Consider the following 25265-nt stretch of genomic DNA (forward strand, 5'->3'; position numbering starts at 1 on the left):
ACCAACCAACCAACCAATGTACTGTATAACTACAGAGTCTATCTATAAACATCCCAAACTGAACGCCAACCATGTTATGAGCTGATTCCAGAAAGCAAAGAGAGAGTGGTGGTGCTCTCTGTATCGGGGGTGGGGGTGAGGAATTCCACAACTGAAGGGACACATCAGAAAAGGCCCTCTCTGGTTATTGCACAAATGGATAGCTTCTATATGGATTACCTTGTCCCATATGTGCTTACTTGGCCACATCAATCCACGGGACTGACACTTTTACAATTGTCACATAATGTTCATCTCACAACTGTAAGGAATCAATCTTGCAGTGTGGCAGCAACTACCGTATTTTTCGCTCCATAGGGCGCACCGGACCATAGGGCACACCTCGTTTTTAGAGGAGGAGACAAGAAAAAAAAATATTTTTCTGGTTTTCCTCCTCTAAAAGCCCTGTTTTTTTGAGGGTCAGCTAAAAGTTTTGCAGCTTTTTTTTGCAAAGAGAAAAGCCTGGTGTTTTTTTTTTAGGATCAACTAAAAGTTTTGCAGCTTTTTTGCAAAGGGAAAAACCCTGGTTTTTGGAGGATCAGCTAAAGGTTTTGCAGTTTTTTTTGCAAAGGGGGAAAAGCAAAACTCCTTTTGCAAAGGGGGGAATGCAAAGAGGAAAAGCTCTGTTTTTATGGGGTTCAACTCACATTTCTGCAGCTTCTAAAGGAAAGGGAGCATTTTCTACAGTTTCCAGACAGATAATCTAATCAGCCAGTCACATGTAGCTGGGGAAACAAACAACCTCCCTCTGCAGCACATTCAACAAAGGAGGGCGGGGCTGAAAGGGAGCCGGGGACTCTTATCTCTCTCCCGATCTCTTGCTGATCAGCTGCTGAGCGGGGTCCTTTCAACACTCCCTTTTCTCTTTGTAAAATAAAATATAGGAGCACTGCAGACTACAACCTGTTCCTTCAGGGCTTGTGCAAGTCCCATTCACTCCCAGACCTCGAAAACCTCTATGCCACAGAATCTCCAGAGTATCTGGATTAATGTTTATGCTCTTGGCCCTCATCCAGCTCATTACAATGACCAGATAGTGGCCCAAGACCTGCATGGCCTCCCTTGGCTCACATGACAGAGGGATACAGCTGGGCACCATCTTGCTTACTCTAGACTTTAGTTTAGGACATGCCTTGGTGTGAGAGAGGGTGAGTGGCAACATCCAGTTATTGGCCATGTCCACCACTTAGCACATAGCTCCTGAAAGGGTTGCAGTGGAGCAATGATGGAAATGTTTAGTCACCACTGCTATAGAGCAGTTTCATTAAGATCAACAGGGCTTTTCTGGAATAGATGAGCTGTGGGTTGCAACTGTAAAGGGAGCTAAGCATTTAACCTAGCTGTCAAGTCACCTCAAGAGCTCACACTTTTCCAGCTGTCAGGTAGAAAACCACAGGCAGCTAGAATGATGTTACCAAGAGGTAGTTTATTTGTCCTGGTCCTTAGCCTTCCTTCAACCACCAGTTGTTAGACTCAGGGCACCATCTACAATTGGCAGCTTTCTTTTGATCATCCATGAATAGCACCTTGGAACACCCATGTGCATATGACTGAGTGAGCATGCAGGTATGCAATGGTGCACATCTTTTCATGGATGTGCTCAGTGATGTCATTTAGTTCCTCCGTAAGTTAAACAGCTTCAAGCTACTTACTCCTAAGTTAGCACAAATAAGACAGATGCAAAAAGAGCTTTCACAGCTTACTATGATATTTGTCGCTGTGCTGCCTGGTTCTATGAATGTTCACTTAGAAGTAGGCTACTTTTCAGTGGGGCCAATGGGTCTCACTCCATGTAAGGGTACATAGAATTGCCATTTCTCTGCCTTCAGAATGTTCATCTGTGTTGCTTCCTGTCCTGGGCTGGGCCTCTAGGATAAATCAGCAGAAAATTCTAAATAAATGAATAAATCTCATTGCATTGATGTAGCATCATGGCTCTTAATTATTTCATTTTTCGTTCAGTTGACTAGTGAGACTAGCCTGCTTACTAAGCCTCCTGTAAATGTGGAGCTAGTCTTAAAAAACAACTTCCTTTTTGTGTGTTAACAAAGGAGCCTGAGCAGAATAATTTCTTGGAAGAGTTCCTGCCCCTCAAAGTCCTGCATTTATCACCAGTTTTAAATTTTCCTATTTTTTCTCTCAAACAGAAGCATCACATCAGTCTAAAAAATGAATTACTGTGAGTTTATTCATATTTGAAAACCAACTTGTGAGAGCTTAAGTAAACTTCTGAGGAGAGAGCGGAGTGGAATCAGAAACATTCTTTTATTAAGGAACAGCCTCTGGCTTCTCTCTCGGTTGCCGAGCGCTGGTGACCTCTGAAAATTATGTATACAGTAAAATAGCGCATGAGGTAGAGAGAATAGGCAGAGAGGGACGTTAGGGATTTCATAACGCTGACTATGGGAGAGGATTTGTGCTAAGAAACACTAACGCTTAACCTCCTGGCCTTTGCTGTTACAGGACCTGCAAGTGAGAGACTCATTCTACACGTGTCTCTCTAATTCCCACATAACGTTGCATTCCTCATCAGTGCTTATTATGTGGCTTGCCAACAAATCCCAACTCTCCTCAGCTTTATTTTCCTCACACTGTCGCTAGAGATATACTGTATATCGCCAATCTTAAACTACTGTAAATTGAAACGCCCGTTACAAAAATGGCGGAGTCGTTGCCTTCCCTTCGTAAGAGCAGCAACTTTACGAAGCCGGAAAGCCTTGCCCACAACAAAGATGGAGGCTCCGCCGCTTCCAACCCCCCTGCCCGTGACAAAAATGGCGGGTTCGCGCTCCCTTCGCTTATCCCTCCAGGGACGTGGCGACGCCAGCGCCCTTCCCAAAGATGGACGCCGCTTGCGCACAGCTCGTTTGCCGAGGCGGCGCCTGAGGAGCCGCGAAGGGCGCCGAGTGGGAAGCCGAGGGAAGGCGGCCGCCTCGGGTGCGTCGGGGGCTGAGAGGCCGGTTTCTCCGCGGGTGGAGGGGCGAGCCTGTGGCGGGGCGGCGGGAAGGAGGGTCCGCGGGCGCCTTGATGGGGGACATGAGCACGTATGGCGGGCTAGGGGTTCGGGTGGAGAAAGAGGAGCTTTTCCTCCTGCCTCTGCTGTTCTCCGCCGGTTACTCGTGTTTTCCACGCGAGGAGCTCAAGGTGGCAGGCAAAGTTCCCGCTGCATTGTCCCTGTGAGGGAGGACAGCCGGTGGTGGGGCCAAAGCTACTCCGCGGGTTTCGGGGCTGAGCTGAGCAGCCGGCCTGTGCCCCCAGCCCCAGCCAGACACAGAGGGGCGTGGGAATTGCGGGCCACGACCACACCGAGGAGAACAGGGCAGCCACCCCCTCTCTTTTAACTTCATGCCACACCAGGCTGGGTCTCCACGAGAATTAAGGGTCATCGCATGAACAGGCTAGGAAGAGATTCAGGAAGGACAAAGTGCTCCAGGCATGGTTGAACTACGGAACTCACTGCCACAAGATCCAGTGGTGGCCACCAGCTTAGATTGCAACTCTGCCTGCTTGGCAGGTACTTTTAAAAAAATAGACAAACTCTGTGCTCATCACTATGGTGCACCCAAGGTAAATTTATTAATTAAAGGCAATCATTCACGTGGAGTGGGATTGCAGATATATGCTTTGAATGCAAAAGGTGCTCTGTTCAATCCCTGGAATTTCCAGGGACAGTTGGCCTGGCAAAGAGACCTATTGTGAGACCATGGGGAGCTGCTTCCAGTCAGTGTAGGCCAGGCTTCCTCAACCTCGGCCCTCCAGATGTTTTTGGCCTACAAGTCCCATGATCCCTAGCTAGCAGGACCAGTGGTCAGGGATGCTGGGAATTGTAGTCTCAAAATATCTGGAGGGCTGAGGTTGAGGAAGCCTGGTGTAGGCAATACTGAACAGACTGTGTAAGGCAGCTTCCTGAAGTAGAATGTAAAGGAGTTGGGGTGAAATCTGGGGATAACACTGAAATGGGGGAAACTTCGCTGTCTAGTCCCTATAATCTGAATGATGGATGAGAGACGAATTGGAACATTGGAAGCTGCCTTCTGCTGAATCAGACTGTTGGTCCATCTAGCTCAGATTTTCAGACCCAGGACTCGCCTTTTAACTTAACTGTGCATTTAGGGATCCCTTTCTGAATTCCTCATATTTGTACAGTGGCACTGCTGCAACCTGGATGTGGGTCCTGAGTCCTGACCCACCAGTTGAAGACCATTGCACTTGAGCATGGCAGAACTTTATTTATTTTTTACTCTACCAAGGGTCAGTGTGTTTCTGTGTCTCTCATAGATTTATTTATGTGGTGCTGTTGTTGCATCAGAATGTTTTACTCATGTCACTGCCTGAATTGAGTCTTTGAGATCCCCACTGTGTGTCTGCTGCCATGTTCTGGATATGGTCTTTGTATCAACTGGTAGCCCTAATTTAAGAAGCTTTGGTGGCTATATGTTAGAAATCAAAGGCAGCAGCTGCACACAACTGGTTTGCCATAGGCTGAAGCAGCCCAAAATCAATGCTGGCTAATTTTTTCAGAGGTCACCCACATACTGAAAGCAATACAAGCCCTTGATGGACGTGAGAAGTAACTTAAGTTCCAGGAGTATGTACTGTAGTATTATTTATTGAGGCCTTGACTCATAGATACCAACAGACAGGTCATGAAAGGCTCTAAATCAGGGGCCAGCAAACTTTCAGCAAGGGGCCGTTCCACTGTCCCTCAGACCTTGTGGGGGGCCGGACTATATTTTTTTTGGGGGGGGAATGAACAAATTCCTATGCCCCACAAATAACCCAGAGATGCTTTTTAAATAAAAGCACACATTCTACTCATGTAAAAACATGCCAATTCCCAGACCACCCACAGGCCAGATTTAGAAGGTGATTGGGCCGCATCCGGCCCTCGGGCCTTAGTTTGCCTACCCATGCGCTAAATATATAGGATGTGTTCAGGGGTGTTGGTGTTGTTTTGAAACTATTCTACCTGTACGTCATCACCCCTCACCCCACCTGGACTCGGGATGCTTGGCATTCATAAATAACATTTATGCAAAGCTTGCACTGATCATCCAGTCATAGTTATGGCAGACGGAGGGAAATTGTGAAGATCTTTAATGAGGAAAAAGAGCACTCTGTTTCCATTGCTACTTGCACATCCATGCATGCGAAGGCACCAAACCAGGAGTATAGAAAACTTAAGTGCTCAAAGCTTGTCAAGTATTTTATCTTCATGCTCCTATTCTAGATTGAAGGGCTGAAGTTGACACACAGTGATTTCTTTAAGGCCACTGTAAAACTCAAGTCCAAGGTTAGATTTGGCATAGGATTTTCAGCTCATAGCTTGCACTCTTACCCAGTGCACCAGCTCTGAAGTTTGCCAAAGGCTTCTTCTTGAGGGCTTTGGTTGCATATAACATTCTGTTGTTTCTCCCTTATTCTCTCAGGTTGCAGTTCTATGGTTGCTCTTAGAAATGAGCCTTTTGTTCAACAGTATGGCCTGGTTTGGAAAGTGGCATGGTTTGGAAATAAGAGCTAAAAAGAGCTTTTGTTGACCTTTCCTCTGGCAGGTCATTCAAGATGTCAGAAGGAACCTCAGGTAATGATACTGGGAATCCTGGTGGCAGCATCCGGCCCACGCTTACTGCTGCACGAGGGTTGATAGGGAGAAGAACCACTGCCCCAATTACCCCAGGCCGACTGCCCTCCATTCGCTCCAGAGACCTGACTCTTGGTGGAGTTAAAAAGGTAAGTGTTTAATGTTTAAGGAAGAACCCTGTAATATACTTCCTTTTCTACACACACACGTTTCTAAGATGCAGGTATAAGAGAGACTGAAAATGTTCTTTTCTGATCTGGAATGGAAATTCCCATGCTGTTAAGGGATTAGGGCAGAGGGCTAGCAGTTGGAACCCTTGATTCTAACTCATGCCACAGTGTTCCCTTCTGGCCTTCAGCAAGTTGTTGTTTCCTTATCTAGGAAGTGGGAGTAATGCGTATCTACCTATTTCAACAGTAGGTTTAATCAATCCATAATTTAACATTGAAATTTCTACCTAATGGAATTCTTAACCTTTCTGGTTGCAGGAAACTCAGAATAAACAATAAATGATGTGTGGTTTACCCCATAATGTGGTTTACTTCCTCTGAGCCATCAGATACCAAAGAATGCCAGACTGCCTTTTGGGCTTCCTATGCAGTCCAATACATGCCTACTTAGAAGTAAGACCAATTAAGTTCAGTAAGGTCCAGATAAGTGTGTATAGGCTTGCAGCTGTAGTGGATGATTAGCACTGTCTGACATAATGCAACTTGTGTTCTTAGATATTCTAAAGTAGTTTGATAAGAAGAGGTTGTACATACTACATCATGATCCTTGCTGTACTGTTGCTTTAAATAAAATGTTTTTTACAAAATATTATACAGGTGGTTTTTATGTATAGGAGGTTAAATCATATTAACAGGTCATCATCACAGTTGGAAAATGTGACTCAGATTTAAAGCAGTGGTTTTCAAACCATGTTCCAGGAACCCTGCAGTTTCTTGGGAACTTATCAGGGAAAAATAGTTTACTGAAAAAACATTCTACCCACCATGATCAGTTTGCCATAAGTTGCAAGGGAATCTTGAGCGTGTCCGAAAGTGCACATTTACTTTGCAAAGAGTGGTGTGAGGTCTGGTTTGCCAGGCAGGGCCTATTATCAACCAATTGTGCACATGAGAACATGCCTCAGACTCTTCTACAGCATGCATGGCTTCTGTGGCAGATGACTTAATGTGGAATTTTCTCTGAAGGTGAAAAGTTTGAAAACTTCAGGGTTGAAACCAGGCTTGGGAAAGGTACAATGATGTTGAGAAGTGTGCTTCCAGCAAACTCTAAAACTCGTTGGTTATCTGAAAGATCTAGCTCAGTTCAATCTGCAATTGATAGTGAATGTATTGACAAAAAGAAAAGAGATTTACATATTGCCAACTAAAACATAACGATCAAGGCAAGTGGAAGGTCATTATGATGGTCATCAAAATGACCTATTTGGCAAAAGTTTTATGAGGGAATTGTATGTACTGTACTAATAGCTCCCATATGAAAGGGATTTGGTTTGACCACTGGAACTGATTTCTTGCATACCAAGATGTTTTGTTAAGAAAAACTTTGTTGTTTCTCTTGATTTGAATGTAATGAAAAGGAGGAGTGTCAGGTCATGGCTGGTGAAATAATTCCTGTATTCACTTACTGCACTCACTGCACTCCAGAAAAATTTCTGGAAATGTGCATAGGATAATTTGCGTCAGGAAAAAAAAATAACTTTGCATTTTCAGATGCCCAAGAGAGTGATCTAATTTAGCATGCTTGTTTTACTTTTATTTAGTAAACAAAGCTAAAAACTTTGAAACTGCCAAGCATGCTTAATAATTGTATTGCAGTTGGCAATACAATTTATTGTTACTAATGAACTTATGAAATGGAAAAATTTCCACAGAAAAATAAAGCACTGGAAAAATTTCCACCATGCATCATTGATCCTGGAGTGTGAAAGACAAGGTGGTTTTTAAACCTCCTAGGAAGTTGCATAGCAGCCTTCTCAAATCTGTGGTTTGGACTCCAAATTCCATCAGTCCAGCTATGTATTTTCTGAGCTTGAATTGCTGTCCAACCAGTTCCATATAGTGTGTCAGCACACCTTACTATTCCTGTTGGTACTGTTTTTCTGGGAGGTTAGTTAGATATTTTGGTCCTTCTGTGTAGGGTGGTGTTCAAATGACAAACCTAGATGGAACTCCTGTTGGGCTGTGATAAACCAAGGAAAGGGTGCCAAGCAAGGTGGGAAGAAGATTATCTAGGAGGCAAATATTTGGAGTGCCTTTCCAGAATGTAAGACTTAATTAGCACACCTGCCCAGGAAGCTGGCAGATACCTGAGTGTCTTATTATAGTTCATACTGTACTCAAGCCTGTCTTCTGAGAGCCACAACACCAATGCTGGTCCCCATGATATGCAGGACAGCATGCTTGCTGTACTTCTGTTGCAAACACTCACTGCTGTTCCCATCTTGCAGATGGAGAGAACTGAGCGCACAAGAGAGTGACTGGTCAATGGCTATATAGTGATTAATACTCCCATTTGGCCCTTGGACTACACCATGATCAATATTCAGCTCTAACTAAGGTATAAATCCTTGGTCAGGAAAAATCTCTGACACTGCAGCAGAGTATTCCTGATGAGTATTCCTTTTTTATTATTGTTTGTTTTCCACATTATTACAATCCATCCAAATTACTTTAATTTAATATAATTTATTAAAATCAGGTTTCCCACTCCTGTTGCAAACATATGTTTCCACATCTTCTCATCTTTAATTTCCATTTCATCCATTACTTCTTGTTGTCCATTCTTGCAGAAAGCCATATTTTCCTCCTCATAGGCAGCACCTCTGTCATCTCTTTAAAATATAAAATCCATTTAATGTGTGCAGTCCTTCATAATCTTCATGTCTCACACCTAGTGTCCTGGGAGAGTTGAATATTATTTGTCCATTCTTTGCAGCACAATCAATCTAAAGTCCCAGGGTGCAATGTTTACAAGATCACGTTTCTAATTCCACTGTTCACCACTTAGACACAGGCTGTGGCTATAAATAACTCACAGAGAACAAAGCAAACTCCACCATTAAAATTCCACTCTGGATTTCTTCCTTGGCAGACAGTTACAAAAACTTTTTCCAAGTACAGCCCTTTATCAGATCTATGCAGCAGCTGTTCAGTATTCTTACTCAGCATTCTTCTCTCACACTCCTGGTCCAGTTACAGGTAGGTAGCCATGTTGGTCTGCCGTAGTCGAAACAAAATAAAAAAAAATCCTTCCAGTAGCACCTTGGAGACCAACTAAGTTTGTTATCGGTATGAGCTTTTGTGTGCATGCACACTTCTTCAGTGTTGTCCGGGTGTATGTGGCAGCAAAGTTGGCATCTGGGTTTATTGCAGGCTCTGGTACCAGTGTCCATGTTAAGTCTGGTTGTTGTCCGGCCACATACACCCGGACAACACCATTACTTGCCCTAACAACATCAAACATACCATCTCAGGACTATTTAATTGCTCATCTTCTAACATTGTGTATGCCATCAAATGCCAACAGTGCCCTTCAGCTCTCTATATTGGACAAACAGGCCAAACCCTACGCCAAAGGATAAATGGACATAAATCTGACATCAGGAATCACAAGACAGAGAAACCAGTAGGAGAACACTTCAATCTCCCAGGACATTCTATACAAGATCTCAAAGTAGCTGTCTTATTACAAAAGAATTTCAGAAATAGACTGGAAAGAGAAGTTGCTGAATTGCAGCTTATTACCAAACTTAAAACCATGGAGAGACCTGGTCTGAATAGAGACATTGGATTCTTATCTCATTATACATGAGACCAATTGCAGTCGTTGTAAGATCTCTGGTTCATTGCTAATGAGTAACCAGCCGATTCCGTTGCTTCTTTTGATAGTTTTATTGTGCAAAACTATTTACAGTGCAGAGCTAACAAATGCACGTCCGTATCATCCATCAGCAGAATCCGGGAGTGCCCCTTTCTGGTTACCCCCCCCCCAGCAAAAAAGACGCGGGATGCGGAATTTCCTCCTTGCCCTACGTGGCACCCCTCTGCGCAATTGGGGTGACGGACGTGGTGTGCCACCCTCTGCGCCCACAGGGCGCAAGGGCTCTCTCTCGTCCCTAGAGCCTTCGCTGCCCGTTCCCTGAGAAACCTCCCCTTCCCCGCTTGAGGTCTCATTTCTGCCCCCACTGGATGAAGAAGTGCTGCTTCTCAGGTGTTGTCGGGGCTCTCTGTAACACCCCAAACCCCTGTCACCCCCACTGCGCTGTGCCGAGGGCAGTTCCCTGACATCCACCCCCCTCAAAGCCCCCCTCCTCCCCTGAGGACCTGGGCCTTGCAGGTGCTTCTTGCCGTCCCTCGGATACAACCTCTACCTCCTGCATGGGGTCGAATCCCTCCTCCCAGTCCCTAGGGTCCAGTGGGGATGGTGGAAAACCCATGAAATCCCCCCCCCTCGTCCGTGGAATCAAACATGGCCTCCCAATCCCCCTGCCCCTCCGGCATCGGCGAAAGCTCGGAAAACGACCAGTCCACCACCTCCTCAGAGCTGTCTGCCACTTCTTCCGGAGATTGAAAGTCCCAGAAATTTCTTTCCTCCTCATCTGTGGTGTCGAACAACCCCTCCCACACCTCACTGGTTGGTTTGGGCTTATGTGGAAACAATGCATGAAACTCCTCCAGTAAGTACCGCTCTGTGATTGAACTAGCCGGCTCCCCCTCCCAAGCTACCAGATACTCCAACACTCCCCCGCGCCATCTGGCATCCAAAATCTTGGTCGCTTCATTCTGGAACTCACCTTCTTCCACCCGGGGAACCTTGTTAAATTCCTTATTCAGCATAAATAAAAAGTCTCCCCCTTCTTTTCCTTGGTCATAGACAGAATACCATAGCCACGGCTGCACACGTCTCATTCATTTTGCAGGGGAGGACAAGAGAGAAAAGAGACCATTTGAAAGCCATATAAAAGCATAAAGCACCTTGTCCTCCCCCTTCCTTTCTAGCTGTTGTGAGGAATTTCAAACTTCAGAAAAAAACATTCAAATACCTTCAAAGAACCAGACCCCATTCTTTAAATCAGATTTTTTTAAATTTAAATTGGATTTTTTTATTTGAATCCACCCTGAGCCTCACTGACTAGTGATTTGTCTCAAATTCCCCCCTGGTGGGCCTGGCAAACCACTTTGGAAACTTGTTCTTTGGCACAAAGCCCATGTGGTCTGAGTGTTGGGGTGATATTCAACTAAGTCTTATTCAAGGGAGGCCTGTTGAAATTAATGGACCTAACTTAGCCTTGTTCATTAATTGTAGTGGTTCTACTCTGAGTAAAACTTAGCTGAATTCCACCCGAGTTCAGATCCCTCTGAATTTGATGGTGGTTTACAAACCTCCATTTTGTAGTAGGAAAAACAGAGCTGCTCCTCTGCTTTTTTACAATCACAATTCAACAGCTAGACAACTATAAATCTCTGTCAATAAAATCTGAATCCTTTTTCCTGTATACATTACAGACAGTTACAGATCTCTGTTGTCTGCAAAGTTTGTTCTGCTTTTGCTAGCTATGGGAATAAGGGGAGCAAAGAGCCACGAGGAGCACTAAGGACCTTATGGCTGGAATCCTGCTCAGCCCTCCTGACTTGAGAGACCGGTTTTAACCCCACCCCACCCCCTGTTTCAAATTACAATTTTTGGTAGCAATAGCAGTTAGGAACCATACTTGAAAGGGAGAACTGTTCAAATTCCAAACTTGGATGATGTGTGGCAGGGAGGGGGGGAATATGGGCTGGGCATAACCTTGACAGATAATCATGGAAGAATTGATCAGAGGTGGCAGAGTATAAAGAAGATAATTGAGGGTCTGGACTGGCAGCGTTGTAAGTGGATTGTACTAGACATCGTTTTGTGGAAGCATAATGCTCCTGCTGTTTAGATGGAGCTAAATTATCCTGCTATATATATGAGACTAGTTATCTTTTGTAAGCCACCCTGGGAGGACTTTTCCCTCAGAGGTGGCATACAATGATGGTACTTTAAATAATAAATAAATTTGCTTCTGCAAAGAGAAAGCAATCCAAGACTTCCAGGATTCCAAATACTGTACAGGTATCCCCCTACTTATGTGGGGGTTATGTTCCTGGGGCCCTACGTGCATAAGTGAAATCACATAAGGTGGGTAGCAGCCTCCCAACGCCTGTTTTCTCCTGCTCTCCAGCAATCTCTCCACACAACTCTCCCCAACTAGAGTTGAAGCTCTGGGGCCGGAGGATGTGTGGAAAAGTAGTGGTGGCGGCTGTTGTGCTGCCCCGCATGTCATCTGTGGCTGACCAGCCCAAACAAAGCCCCACTGAGCCTCCGGTCTCTTTGGGACTTCCTCGCCCTCACTGACGTCCTCTTTGGGCTCCAGAGAGGGTGACTCCTTGCGAGTCACACGGACTCTCCAGCTCTCCCCTGCCATTTCCTGGTATGATTCTATTTATTTAATCTATTTCCCAGCACCATGCATATATGCGGTCGCACGCAGTCAAACCTTGGTTCCCAAACGCCAAAAAAACGGAAGTAAGTGTTCCAGTTTTTGAAAGTTTTTCAGAAGCCGAATGTCCAACGCAGCTTCCGCTTGAGTGCAGGAAGTTCCTGCAGCTGATCGGAAGCCGCGCCTTGGTTGTAGAACATTTTGGAAGCTGAATGGGCTTCCGGAATGGATTACATTCGACAACCAAGGTTTGACTGTGTTGTAGCTTTTCCTTGCTTCAGTAGAATTGTGGAATATGTACAGCCATTATTGTAGTGAGCTGCACTTTGCAGAACTGCTTGGAAATGGTGAAGTGTTTTGCTTTTTAAAAGTGCTATAGAAAATGAGTAATCCTAAAGGTAAGGTTGCTCTGTGCTGAGGAAATGGAGTGACACAACGTTACGATAATAGGCAATTTTGCATGCTTGCTTCTGAACTTAAAACTAAGGTGTTTGCAGATTTTGGAAATTCCTTTTGGGCAGAGAAAAGGAACATCTCAGTAAAAGCCAGTCAAGGTAGGAGGAAATGGAAAACATTGTCAGAAACCAGAGAGGGCCTAATAGCCATGCAGACCAGAAAACTCCCACCCTCTCTGCATGTTGGAGCTTTTTAAAAGGCACATTCTTTCCCTTTTTTCGAGATATAAATTTTGCAGCTTTGAAGTCTAGAAACTTTTCTCCCCTTCACACATACACAATTTTGAGACTCCTAAGTATATTTTGAGACCAGATTTTGCAACACTGTTTTCTGTGAGAAACTTCAAACGCTGTGTTTTGCAAACTGAAGTACCATATACACCTGAGCTGATGACTTGCTTACTCTTTTTTACTTTTACTTTTTACAGAAAACCTTTGCTCCCAACATAATTAGCAGGAAAATCAAAGAAGAGTAAGTAGCTTTCTCATGCTATGTCTGTGAATTGTGACTATAGAGGTTGTAAATCCAGTGCTGGGGGAAATAAGGATTGTATCCAAAGTAGGGTTAAGTGACTTGCTCCCTCAGCACAAGGGTTTATGCTTGTGCAATAGAACTCCCCCCCCCCAGCCTCAGATGCACCCTCAATCTGTTCTGGGGGTTCCTCCAAACCTCTGGAACAGATGTGGGGAGAGCACCTGCAATAGGTTGAGTAGATCAAAAGTTCCATTGCAAAAGTGTAAATCCTTGTGCTAACAAAACAGGTGCATTGGATGCTACCCTAACGTAATAATTTAGTGCAAATGTGTAGTTTTGCTAGCTCCTGTCTGCAGTGTATCCTATAAGCCATGTTTACAGGTGGGGGATCTGTTAAAGAGCTTGGTACATGTGAAAACGGTCTTAGAGTAGCTGTCTCTCTGACATGCTAAATTTCTACATGCAGGGAATTTGTTACATTGAATTTACTGTATTTATTTGTATTTATTTAACAATTTGTATACTGCTTAATCGCAAAAACCTTGTAAGTGATTCAACCATGGGTTTCCCCCCATCTTCAGTATGAAAAGCTATATTGTGTGCTGTTTCTGCACATTTGGCTCATATTCACAGATAAAGGCATTAGATGCTCCTGTAGCTACTGGTGAGAAATGGCAGGAGTCTTCTGGATATATTGAAGCACATAACAAGGACAGGCCACTTTTACTTTCTTGTGATTCTGTTTGGTCTTTTTCTTAGGCCAAAAGAGGAAATTAACATCAAGAAAGAGAAGAAGGAGCGTGATCGAGACCGGCAGAGAGATGGTCATGGACGAGGCAGAGGGAGGCCAGAGGTCATCCAGTCTCATTCCATCTTTGAGCAAGGTCCAGCAGAAATGATGAAGAAAAAAGGTATGTGGAAGATTAATGTGAATAAGCCTCTGTGGCCCAGCGTCTAGCTTTTGAGCTTGAACCTGAGACACTTATTTCCAAGTCCTTCCTCATCTCTGGACTCCCAGGGATAGCTTTGGCCAAGTCACTGCCTCTTGGTATGAATTATCCCAGTCAGTAAAACAGGAATATTTATTATCTACCTTACAAAGATGTTATGAGTAAACTGTCACAAAGTACTCTGTGAACATTAAATAGTTTTCCATAGAAATTAAGAACAGTGCTCAAAAATACCAGCAAGAGTTGATACCTTTGGTTTCTGCTTTCTGTTGTTTCATATCCTCTTGAGAGTGATATAAAATAATTAAAACTGGCTGCTGTGAAAAATAAAGCAAAAGCTGAAGTCATGTTGGCAGTGAGCAGGCACACATTCATTGCTGCTGACCACACAGCAAAGAGGGTGCTTGATTTAAATGCATGTGAACTGGACATGCAGCAAAACCGTTGGCCCACATCTTTGTCACACATCAGCCATGGTGGATGTTATCTTGGTGAACTTGAAAGGTTGTATAAATTGTCCTTTTGGGCAGAAATTATTTCCATCTAGCTGCCACAGAGAAGGGAAATGGGCCTATTCTGCCTACACCACTGAGAGACCAGATCCATCAGGCCTTCCCTCCCACAGCTGTCACCTGAGAGCAACCATTTTGTCAGGCTGCAGCAGAGGGAAAGATAGGAAGCAGGACCACTTGATCATCCCTGATGAGAGGCAGACTCTGTTGGGCTTTTTCTCTTCCTGATGGGCTTCTTTTCATCATAAGTATTGCTGGTTAACTTTAAGAATTGGTTCCTCAATTTGTCCCATCCCCCCCCCCCAATCTAATTTTCCTTTGTGTAATTTTTTTAGTTTGTAAGCCTGCAGGCAGGGGCCATATTGTTTTTAGTTTTAGCCTTTTCATCTGAAGTGGGGTGGGAGGTCACAATGCTTTCAAAAAATAATGAAGTTCAAAACCTTCACACCTAAAGCTCATCTTTAATTCTAACCTGCACCATGAGACCCAGCTCTATTTTTTTTTACTGTACATGTTCCATCTTTCTCCACCACCCTGGGTGTCTAGATGTAGGGGACTCAGGGTTCTTGAGTATTTCAATAGCTGTATAGAGGAGTTCATTTTGGAAAGTGGTTGCCAAGGTAAGCAAAGCTGCTTGAACTGCGTTTCTTGCTCTGAACATGCCTTTCTATCTTTTTTTCGTCCTAGCCCTCTGTTCTTGTCTTCTCTCTCTGTTTGTACAACTGAAGGCATAGCTGCACACACCAGGCCTCTTGGCCTTCAGTTTTAAGGGATTGCTTGAGCAGTCGACTTCACCACACAGGTTGTTCTCAGTTGTGGAAGTTCAAGTTTCAAGGCGCTGTAATGGCTGAGTTACCACTTGCCATTCGAGATACGTTCTGCTTACAGCCATGCCATTCTCTCTTTCGGCACAGGCACCTGGGATAAGACTGTGGATATGTCTGACTTTGGCCCATCCCACATCATCAACATAAAGAAAGAGAAAAGGGAAACAGATGAGGAAACCAAGCAGATCCTGCGCATGCTGGAGAAGGATGATGTGAGTTAGATGGTGGCTGCATTTTGGGACAGCCGTGTCTATGCTGAATTTTTTAAGGACGAAAAATGGCATGTGGCCCATAACTATGTCCCAGTTCTAGATGCTGTGGTCTTTCCTATTTTGAGGCAGGGAACCTTGGAGCCATCTTTGACGCACTCTTTCTCCTACCTCTCCTTTTGGGAAAGGACTGCAGCTTGGCGGGAGGGCTATAGCTCAGTGGTAGAACTTTTCATGCCAAAGATCCCAGGCTCAGTCCAAGGTTCAGACCCCCACCTGAAACCCTGGCATGATACTGCATAGATAATATTGTGCTACTTGGTACCAGGAGCTCCCCATGTTCCCTGCTAACCTCCTTACCCCATTTCATTTTTTTTAAAAATTCCACTCACAGTTGCTTTCTTTTGTGTGTATCCCTTTTTGAGAGCTTTGTTGGAACACCAGATGAGGGAAGGAGCTCTTAGGAAGGGTTGTTTAGGAAGCCTGTGATAATGTCACCCCCATGCCAATATTGTTTAGCCCTGTTTTGCTGTGAGGTTTGTTTGTTTTTTAGTGTGTATGTGCAACAGGTTCACTTTTAAATAAATGTTTTGTGCTCTAAAAATAATTTCTCTACACAATTACATGTCATTTGTTGATGAAATATTAAGAAAAATCAGAAGCTCAGCAAGCCTGTTTACTATTGTGTTCACAACAGGGTGTGGGTGTGTATGTTTTCATGTGTCCCCATCCATAGTAATTTAAATATCTCCTCTCTGTTTATCTGTCTATCTGTAGGTATGGGTGTCTGTCTACACACCCACACTCACACCCACACACCCTACTACCAAGAACAGCTCCCTCAACATTCAGTATTTAATTCATTTCCCCCCCTCTTGTTCCTCTGGTGCCAGTTCCTTGATGACCCAGGCTTGAAAAATGACATCCGGAACAAGCCAGTTCAGCTTCCTCTTGCCCATTCAGGCTGGCTTTTCAAGGAAGAGGATCAAGAGGATGTCAAGCCTTTAAGCTCCAGTACCAGGGAGGAGGACATGGAAGTAGACACATCTTCAGTGAAAGGTAGATGGTTCAAATGGATCTGCTGTGAACCCTCTGGGGGTTATACCACCGGGTGTCACTACTACAGTCTTGTGGGTGTCCTCTCAGACAACAAAGACATAAATATGAAAAGTCACAAATTTGCTTAATTTAATTATCATCTATCAAGAGAGAGCATGTCTCTGAGTTCCAGGTTCTGGGAGGGCAAACAGTGGTGGATGGCTGTTGCTGTTTTGTCCTGCATGTAGAGTTTGTGAAGACGCTCGAACTCAGGACGAAAGGGAGAAATGTGCTAAGAGGAAGGAACACTTGGCAAACCCTCGTGATCAACTCCCGCCTGGAAACCTATGTCTCCACTGTGGAAGGATGTGTGGATCCACAATTAGCCTTCACAGTCACTTATGGACTCAATGTTAAAACTGTGTTTATGGAAGACAATCTTACCAGACTACGAGGGATCGCCAAAGAAAGAAAGAAAGAAGATAGCCCAGGAGAACCTAGGAAGTTTTTTCTCTCCCAGGGATTGAAATGGGTCCGCATGCAAACGCTCTGCCACTGAGCTGTGGCCCTTTCCCATCAGATGGTCCACTATTGAATACAGGACTTCCCTTAATCCTCTAGGCTTTATGCCTTATGTTTGCTTCTGTGTAGAGGAGTAGCCCTTCTGCACTTGGCCTCCCAGGATGCACTTAATAAAAAGCAAATATCCTTTCTTCTCACAATGCATCTGTTCTAGCACATCTTGCTTGCTCTTGATTTCTGCTCAAAGTATATTATGATTGCAGTTTGCTTTTACTTTATCTTATACATGCAGTGTGATGGTTGCTAGTGAGAGTTGTAGACTCTCATTTCAAATCTCAACTTGGCTTCCCTCAAGCCACCCTACAAATTCAGGGCTAACAACCTGGTTTGAGGCAGGAAATAGCAGTACAACACCAGAAGACGACCACTGGACAATAAATAAAAGTCTTAAATGTGTCTGAAAGAAAAGATTGTTGGAGCATGCCTCATCTCAGAAGCCAATAAATTATCCGTTAAAGGGACTGCAATACTGAAAGTCCTGGTATTGGTAGACACCATTTGAATATGAGAAGGCCTCAGTACCACCAGGAGGTCCTCTCCCATGGAACATAGTGACCAGGTGATGGTGTAATCCCTTGCAGCTCTGATTTGAATTGTTGTTTCTCATTCCAGTGAAAGAGGAGCCCCAGGATGAAGAAGAGAACCCACCAGTCCTCAGACCAGCTCCTGCAAAGGCACCCCCTCCCTTCCCCCAGGATGTGTCTGTTGCGGAGCTGCTGCAGCGGCTCAGCCTCTGCAAGGAGGACGAGTTGCTCTTTCTGCAGCTACCAGATACACTGCCAGGACAGCCGCCCACCCAGGACACCAAGCCCATCAAAACCGAGGTGCAATGTGAAGATGGGCAGGTGATGGTGATAAAGCAGGAGAAGAACCAGGTATGGGAAGACTTGATTCTTGTTTAGAATAAGAAGTAGCAGGGGACTGGATAGGATTTCATTGTTTATGTTGCCAAAGAAAGGGCCATAGGAAGGGATGTGGAAGTGTTGAAAAGTCACCCCATGTGTGGTGTGCAGGGCACATGACTTCTTCAATTTACAAGTTTCTAGTCTTTCTGGGTGTTAAGATGTACTTGAAAGTGTATGGACTACACTTCATGATGCATCAGGTGCCAGAGGCCTTATTGCATAGAATTTCCATTGGTGCCTACTCTATAACCAGCAGAGGTAAAGTATGTAAAATGAGAAATGGGTCAACATTGTTTAATTTGCATAACTTTCACTGGTTTCCTGAGGCTCTGTTCAGTTTATTAAGCTGAAGGCAGTAGCTCTCGGTTCGTGAGAAAACAAAGGTGGTTTCTGAATACTCCAAGATTGGTTTTCCCAGAAGGATGGGTGATGTTCGTAACTTTGCGCTACTCTGGTTGTCTTTTCAGGAAGCCAAAGAGGCAGAGAACACCTGCACCCTCAGTGACCTCTCTGAAGGGCAAGTGGGGAAGCTGCTGATCCGCAAATCAGGGAAGGTGCAGCTAGTTCTGGGCAGGGTGACTCTTGATGTGACCACAGGGACACCCTGCTCCTTCCTTCAGGTATGGCTTACTCAGGAAACCTCTCTTTTACTCACCATAACACTAGATGACCTTTCAAAATGCACATTCCCTGCTAGCAAGTGAAATGGAAAGACCATGTTTAAAGGCAGTGTTTCTCTGAATACCAGTTGCCAGTGTGGCCAGCGGCAGAGAAGGGCTATTGTCATGTTCGTGGCTTGCCTTTGCTGGTCTGATCCAGTTGGGCTCATATATTCTTACGGCTCAGTATAGCCTTTGATAGACAGGGGAAGGGAACCTCCAGCCTGCAGGACAATCAGCTGATGGATTGAAGGGTGGAGTTAAATCTAGCACCTGGTAAACACCTGGTTGCAGCAGGGGATTCCGATGATGTGAATTAGTTTTAACAGCACCCTTAATCTGACATCATTGTGCCATCAGGTGATTGACAGATGGGCAACCCCACTCATCTGTCAAATCGGGGTCACGAGGCAAATCCTCCTGAGGACTGAAAAGGTTCTCTATCCCTGCCTCAAGGGGACACAGGCATCTTCATGGGATGGAGTGGTATACACAATCAACCATACTCAGAAAAGATCTGTTGAAATTATTGAACATGACTAAATTAATTTCATTGTGCCTGCTCAGAGTAAAGCTTAGCTGGATTCCCCCCAGTCATGGTCAGGTAGGTGCCTCTGTGCTGAAACCAGAGAGTGTGATGTGTCTGAGGGGCTGCACCTAAAACATGTGCAGTGCACTTGTCAAAAAGGTGCCATCACCAGGAGCCCAGCATGGGGTCCAGCTCCTTGTCCAGTGTCAGTTTGGAGTCACACCTGGGTTTCTTAGCAGTATAATATCTCTTCCCATATATTTTGTCCTGGGGTCCCAGGGCAGAACACAAAATATGCACACAGTTGGCTATGAAGGTCACTTTTTTGGATGAAATCTGGGTTTCCTGTCAGGCTACATACAAGTGAGGGATAAAAAAGTATTCATACATGTTTTTCTGTGGTGTCAACCTCTATTTTAAAAACGGGGAGCCCTTCGTTCGGCAGTGGAATTTGCTACCAAGGAGTGTGGTGGAGTCTCCTTCTTTGGAGGTCTTTTAGCAGAGGCTTGACAGCCATCTGTCAGGAATGCTTTGATGGTGTTTCCTGCTTGGCAGGGGGTTGGACTGGATGGCCCTTGTGGTCTCTTCCAAATCTATGATTCTATGATTCTATGGTTCTAAGTAAAATAAGTATGGATTTATTTGTTTTTAACTTGGGCATCATAACTCTGGTACAAAATTGGAGACAGCTCCAGGTTTTTGGGGATTGGCAAAAAAAAAATTCCCCCACAAAACATATTCTCTTCTGGACAGAGGGCAGGCATCTACTTCTGTTCCTATTGCTGTCTGAGTAGGAGGGTGGTAGCTGGAAGCCGCTGCCACCACCCCTCTGGCACATCAAGGGGGATGGGAGACTCAGTAGGCAGCAACAGCACCAAAGCACAGAGGGTGAAAGGAAAGAATGGGTCTGACGCTTGTGCTACTTCTGTAGGGGGAATCAGAGCGGGGGTGGGCCCAACCTCTGCTGTTGCCTGATGCCAACCCCTGGTTGTGGTCCTGTATAAAACAGTTCATAGGAAGTGGCTCGGAGCATCACTCTACTGGTAATTGGAACAGGTTTGAGCATCTCAAACTCATTCTGTACCGGAGCCACCAAAGGCTTCTATAAAGGATCTGGCTGCCTACTTTCCTAGACAGCTGCCATTGGGAATCCTCCATTAGTCTTCTAGAAATAATAACCAACACTTTGACTCTTCTTCCTCATGAAATGATAACCCATAAAGTTGGTGGAGAGCACCCTCTTAATGCTTCAGTCTGGGCACTCAGAATGTCAAGGGATCTTTTAAAGCTAAATTTGTTCCCCCAGATCATAGCTAGGGAACAGTTAAAAGACTTCGCTAAGGAATTAGATGAGATTATTAACTTTCAGCATTGCATTTTCTAATATCACAGTGCTTCCAGCTGTGAACCTATAGGACTAAGACCATGGGTAGGCAAACTAAGGCCCAGGAGCCAGAGCCGGCCCAATCGCCTTCTAAATCTGGCCCACGGACTGTCTGGGAATCAGCATGTTTTTACATTAGTAGAATGTTTGCTTTTATTTAAAATGCATCTCTGGGTTATTTGTGGGGGACAGGAATTCATTCACCCCCCCCCAAAAAAAAAACATAGTCCGGCCCCCCATAAGGTCTGAGGGACAGTGGGACCACCCCCTGGTGAAAAGGTTTGCTGACCCCTGTAGGCGCACACACACACACACACACACACACACACACACACACATATATACAGGTGATACTCAAAAAATTAGAATGTCATGGAAAAGTTCATTTATTTCAGGAATTCAACTTAAAAGGTGAAACTAACATGAAATAGACTCATGACATGCAAAGCGAGATATGTCAAGCCTTTATTTGTTATAATTGTGATGATTATGGTGTACAGCTGATGAAAACCCCAAATTCACAATCTCAGAAAATTAGAATATTAAACGAAATCAACAAAACAAGGATTGCAAATAGAACAATATTGGACCTTTGAAAAGTAGAAGCATGCTTATGTACTCAGTACTTGGTTTGGGCCCCTTTTGCATCAATTACTGCCTCAGTGCAGCATGGCATGGATGCTATCAGCCTGTGGCACTGCTGAGGTGTTATGGAAGACCAGGATGCTTCAATAGCGGCCTTCAGCTCTGCATTGCTCGATCTCATATCTCTCATCTTTCTCTTGACAATGCCCCATAGATTCTCTATGGGGTTCAGGTCAGGCGAGTTTGCTGGCCAATCAAGCACAGTAATCCCATGGGCATTGAACCAGGTTTTGGTACTTTTGGCAGTGTGGACAGGTGCCAAGTCCTGCTTGAAAATGAAGTCAGCATCCCCATAAAGCTCATCTGCGGAAGGAAGCATGAAGTGTTCCAAAATCTCCTGGTAGACGGCTGCGTTGACGCTGGACTTAATAAAGCACAGTGGACCAACACCAGCAGATGACATGGCTCCCCAAATCAACACAGACTGTGGAAACTTCACACTGGACTTCAAGCATCTGGCATTGTGTGCCTCCCCATTCTTCCTCCAGACTCGGGGTCCTTGGTTTCCAAATGAGATGCAAAAATTGCTCTCATCAGAAAAGAGGACTTGAGACCACTGAGCAACAGACCAGTTATTTTTTTCTGTAACCCAGGTAAGACGCTTCTGACGTTCTTTCTTGTTCAGGAGTGGCTTCACAAGAGGAATACGACATTTGAAGCCCATCTCCAGGATCCGTCTGTGTGTGGTGGCTCTTGATGCACTAACTCCAGCCTCAGTCCACTCCTTGTGAAAGTCCCCAACACGTTTGAATGGTCCTTTCCTGACAATCCTCTCCAGGCTGCGGTCATCCCTGCTGCTTGTGCACCTTTTTCTTCCACATTTCCCCCTTCCGCATAACGTTCCATTAATGTGCTTTGATACAGCACTTTGGGAACATCCAACTTCTTCCGCAATTACCTTTTGAGGTTTTCCCTCCTTACGGAGGGTCTCAATGATGGTTTTCTGCACAGCTGTCAGGTCAGCAGCCTTCCCCATGATTGTGATTCCTACTGACCCAGACTGGGAGACCATTTAAAGGCTCAGGAACCCTTTGCAGATGTTATGGATTGAGTACTGCACCTTTTCACAATATTCTAATTTTCTGAGATTGTGAATTTGGGGTTTTCATCAGCTGTACACCATAATCATCACAATTATAACAAATAAAGGCTTGACATATCTCGCTTTGCATGTCATGAGTCTATCTCATATACTGGTATTAGTTCCACCTTTTAAGTTAAATTACTGAAATAAATGAACTTTTCCATGATATTCTAATTTTTTGAGTTTCACCTGTATATACACATTATTGTGCTATTCTGTTAGCAGAAGGATTTCCTCATTCACAAGAAAGTTGACAGACACATCTCCAATACTAAAATGTATGCGGTGCCATCTCTGTCACTGAATGAAGAAGGGTGTTGAAGGTGTTGAATACAGGCAATGACTGATTAATGTACTTTCGGAAGGCACATGACGAACCCACAAGTGACCAGCAACGTCATTCTACACGTCACAAAAAGGGAGGAATGGGGCAGGGCACATTTATAGGCACTCTGCTGATGTGGGGGGTGGGAGTGAGAACGGAACCCCCATGCGAAATGGTTGTTGACTTTGCTGCCCTTAGTTCTGAATAACAGAGATGGCCGAAGACATCTTAGTATCTAGATGGAAGATGTTAATGCTAAATAACATGGAGCATAATCAACCAGGAAGTTCTGCACAAGTCTTAATTAAATGAATGAGTGCTGCCTCATCTGCAGAAAAATGTCCTTGGTGAGCTATGGGGTTAAAGAGGATTTGGTGGTTAACAGCTTTTTCTCTTGTCCTTGGAAGGAGCTGGTGTCAGTGGGCATTGGAGACAGTAGGAGTGGCGAGATGATCATCCTGGGCCATGTGAAGCACAAGCTGGTCTGCGCCCCGGATTTTGAATCCCTGCTGGAACAGAAGCATCGGTAGAGAACATGGACTGTGGCAAAGGCCTGTGCCCTTCCTCAAGGTTCCTTTGGAAGCAACAGTGGCTGGGCTGTCCAGAAGAGCCTTGTTCCTAATCGGGAGAGTGCAGAGGTGATCCTAAGACAACCTCCTAGATAGAGAAGACTGGCCACATTGCAGTGGAGCAGAACTGTGTGACCTCTAAAGCTATAAAGTGTTACATTGGAGATGCTCCAGTGGCATGCCCTTCTCCACAGGTCTAATGTACAAGCAACGTATAGCAGACAAGACTCATACTTGAACATTGTGTCACAATCCCAGGCACCAGAGTCCTAGTAGGGGATTTGTCATGTGTGAGAGGCTTTTGAGCAGAGATTGGGCTGTTCAGCCATCACCTCCAGATGAAGAGGAAGGGTGCTCCCTTTCCAAATGGTTCTATGGATTCTCAGGATGAAGCCAGTCTTTGAAATTGTTCATATAGTTTCCCCCTTATTTTTGAACAGCTACAAAATGTGTGTGCATTTTAAAAAAAAAGGTATTTGGTTGCCAGGGCTTGTGATTTGATGTGCCTGTAATGCTAGTAGTGAGTTGGGTGTATTTTGTCCCACCAGCTGTGCATCTTGCATATACAACATATTCAATTAGCCTTTGGTGAGAGAGAGCAGCACAGGAGATGGTGCCAAGATAAAATGAGTAATCACCCCTAATGATATTCTTTGAGGGGAAGGTTTGCATGTTAAGAATTTGATTTAGGCCCTGGAGTGTCCTGCTTTCACCCTCTAGCATATTGTAAATCATGTGCTGTTTATCGTGTCTGGGAAATGCAGGACAACAAGGTTTTAAGGCAGGGATGAGGAATCTCTGGTCCTCCAGATACTGTTGGACTCCCACTCCCTTCAGCCTCAGCAAGCATGGCCTAGCGGTCAGGAATTATGGGAGCTGTAGTCTGCCACCATCTGAAGGGCCACAGATCCCCCATTTCTGTTGTAATGGTTTTATAGAGCAGGAATTAAAACCTGTAGTCTTCTCAATTTTTATTTTTAAATTCAAGATGTGGAAGTTATAAAAATCTGCTGAAAAAAACTAAATGTTAATTCTGCTGGACCCACTTCCCTGCTCAAGCACTGCTCTTAGATAAGGACAGTCTTATAGGATTTCTTAAGGAAAACTGATTGCCGTGGTGCCATGGCACAATTGTTGAGCTCCATCTGGTGGGGCTGTGTATCTTTTTAAAATATTTTTTATTGAAAAAATTTAACAGAACTAGTTAGTCAACATAACCAAATACATTCCCCCCTTTTTTATTCCTTCCCATCCCTCCCCCCTCCAGAGACTTCACTCAGCTCCCCTCTCTGATTTGTTTATACATATTATTCTCTGCATGTTATAAAATTGTACATATCATTACTTTATCTGTCATGTGTTCTACTAATAAATTTGTGGATGTTTATTCAAAACCTGCCAAGGAGTCCAAGTCCTTTTGTTGTCTTTTTAAATAATTTGTAAAAAGTTCCCATTCTTCCTTGAAGTCACGGTTGTCCTTCTTGCGTAATTTATATGTTAACTTTGCCAACTCCGCATAGCTCATCAGTCTTTCTTGCCATTGTTCTTTCGTTGGGATTTCCTCATTCTTCCATCCTTGTGCTAACAAGACTTTTGCCGCTGTTGTAGCATACATGAATAAATTCTTTGTTTTCTTTGGCAGGTCTTGTCCTAATATCCCTAACAAGAATGCTTCTGGTTTTTTTTTACAAATGTCGTTTTGAACATTTTTTTCAATTCATTATAGATCATCTCCCCCCAAAAATTAAATTCTCTACATTCCCACCACATATGATACAACGTACCTTCTTTTTCTTTGCATTTCCAACATGTATTTGATCTGGTTTTATACATTTTTGCCATTTTTACTGGTGTAAATACCATCTGTACACCATTTTCATATAATTTTCCTTCAAAAGAGAACAGTCTGTGAATTTCAAATCTACCTTCCACAACTTTTCCCAGTCCTCAAATTGTATGTTATGTCCTATATCTTGCACCCCTTTAATCATAACTGATTTGCCCTCCTCGTCTTTCATTTCC

At 44.3% G+C, this 25265-nt stretch overlaps 1 protein-coding gene across 1 annotated transcript; it reads left to right on the forward strand.

Moving 5' to 3' along the window:
- Positions 1-2881: 2881 nt before the first annotated feature.
- Positions 2882-23921, forward strand: POLR3D (RNA polymerase III subunit D). The gene is made up of 9 exons (XM_033171878.1): positions 2882-2976; positions 5592-5769; positions 12979-13022; positions 13785-13936; positions 15402-15526; positions 16417-16582; positions 17756-18018; positions 18516-18668; positions 23082-23921. The coding sequence occupies exons 2-9, from the start codon at positions 5602-5604 to the stop codon at positions 23202-23204; spliced, it is 1194 nt and encodes a 397-aa protein (XP_033027769.1). The 5' UTR covers positions 2882-2976; positions 5592-5601; the 3' UTR covers positions 23205-23921.
- Positions 23922-25265: the final 1344 nt, after the last annotated feature.

Source organism: Lacerta agilis, chromosome 15 (genome assembly GCF_009819535.1).
Source record: "Lacerta agilis isolate rLacAgi1 chromosome 15, rLacAgi1.pri, whole genome shotgun sequence".
NCBI lineage: Eukaryota > Metazoa > Chordata > Lepidosauria > Squamata > Lacertidae > Lacerta > Lacerta agilis.

Bases quoted from the DNA above. Each gene is read 5' to 3' on its own strand.
- POLR3D (XM_033171878.1), top strand. From the start codon at position 5,602: ATGTCAGAAGGAACCTCAGGTAATGATACTGGGAATCCTGGTGGCAGC. The intron at 13,937-15,401 runs GTATGTGGAAGA...CTTTCGGCACAG, and splicing joins AGAAATGATGAAGAAAAAAG to GCACCTGGGATAAGACTGTG. The intron at 16,583-17,755 runs GTAGATGGTTCA...TTCTCATTCCAG, and splicing joins AGACACATCTTCAGTGAAAG to TGAAAGAGGAGCCCCAGGAT.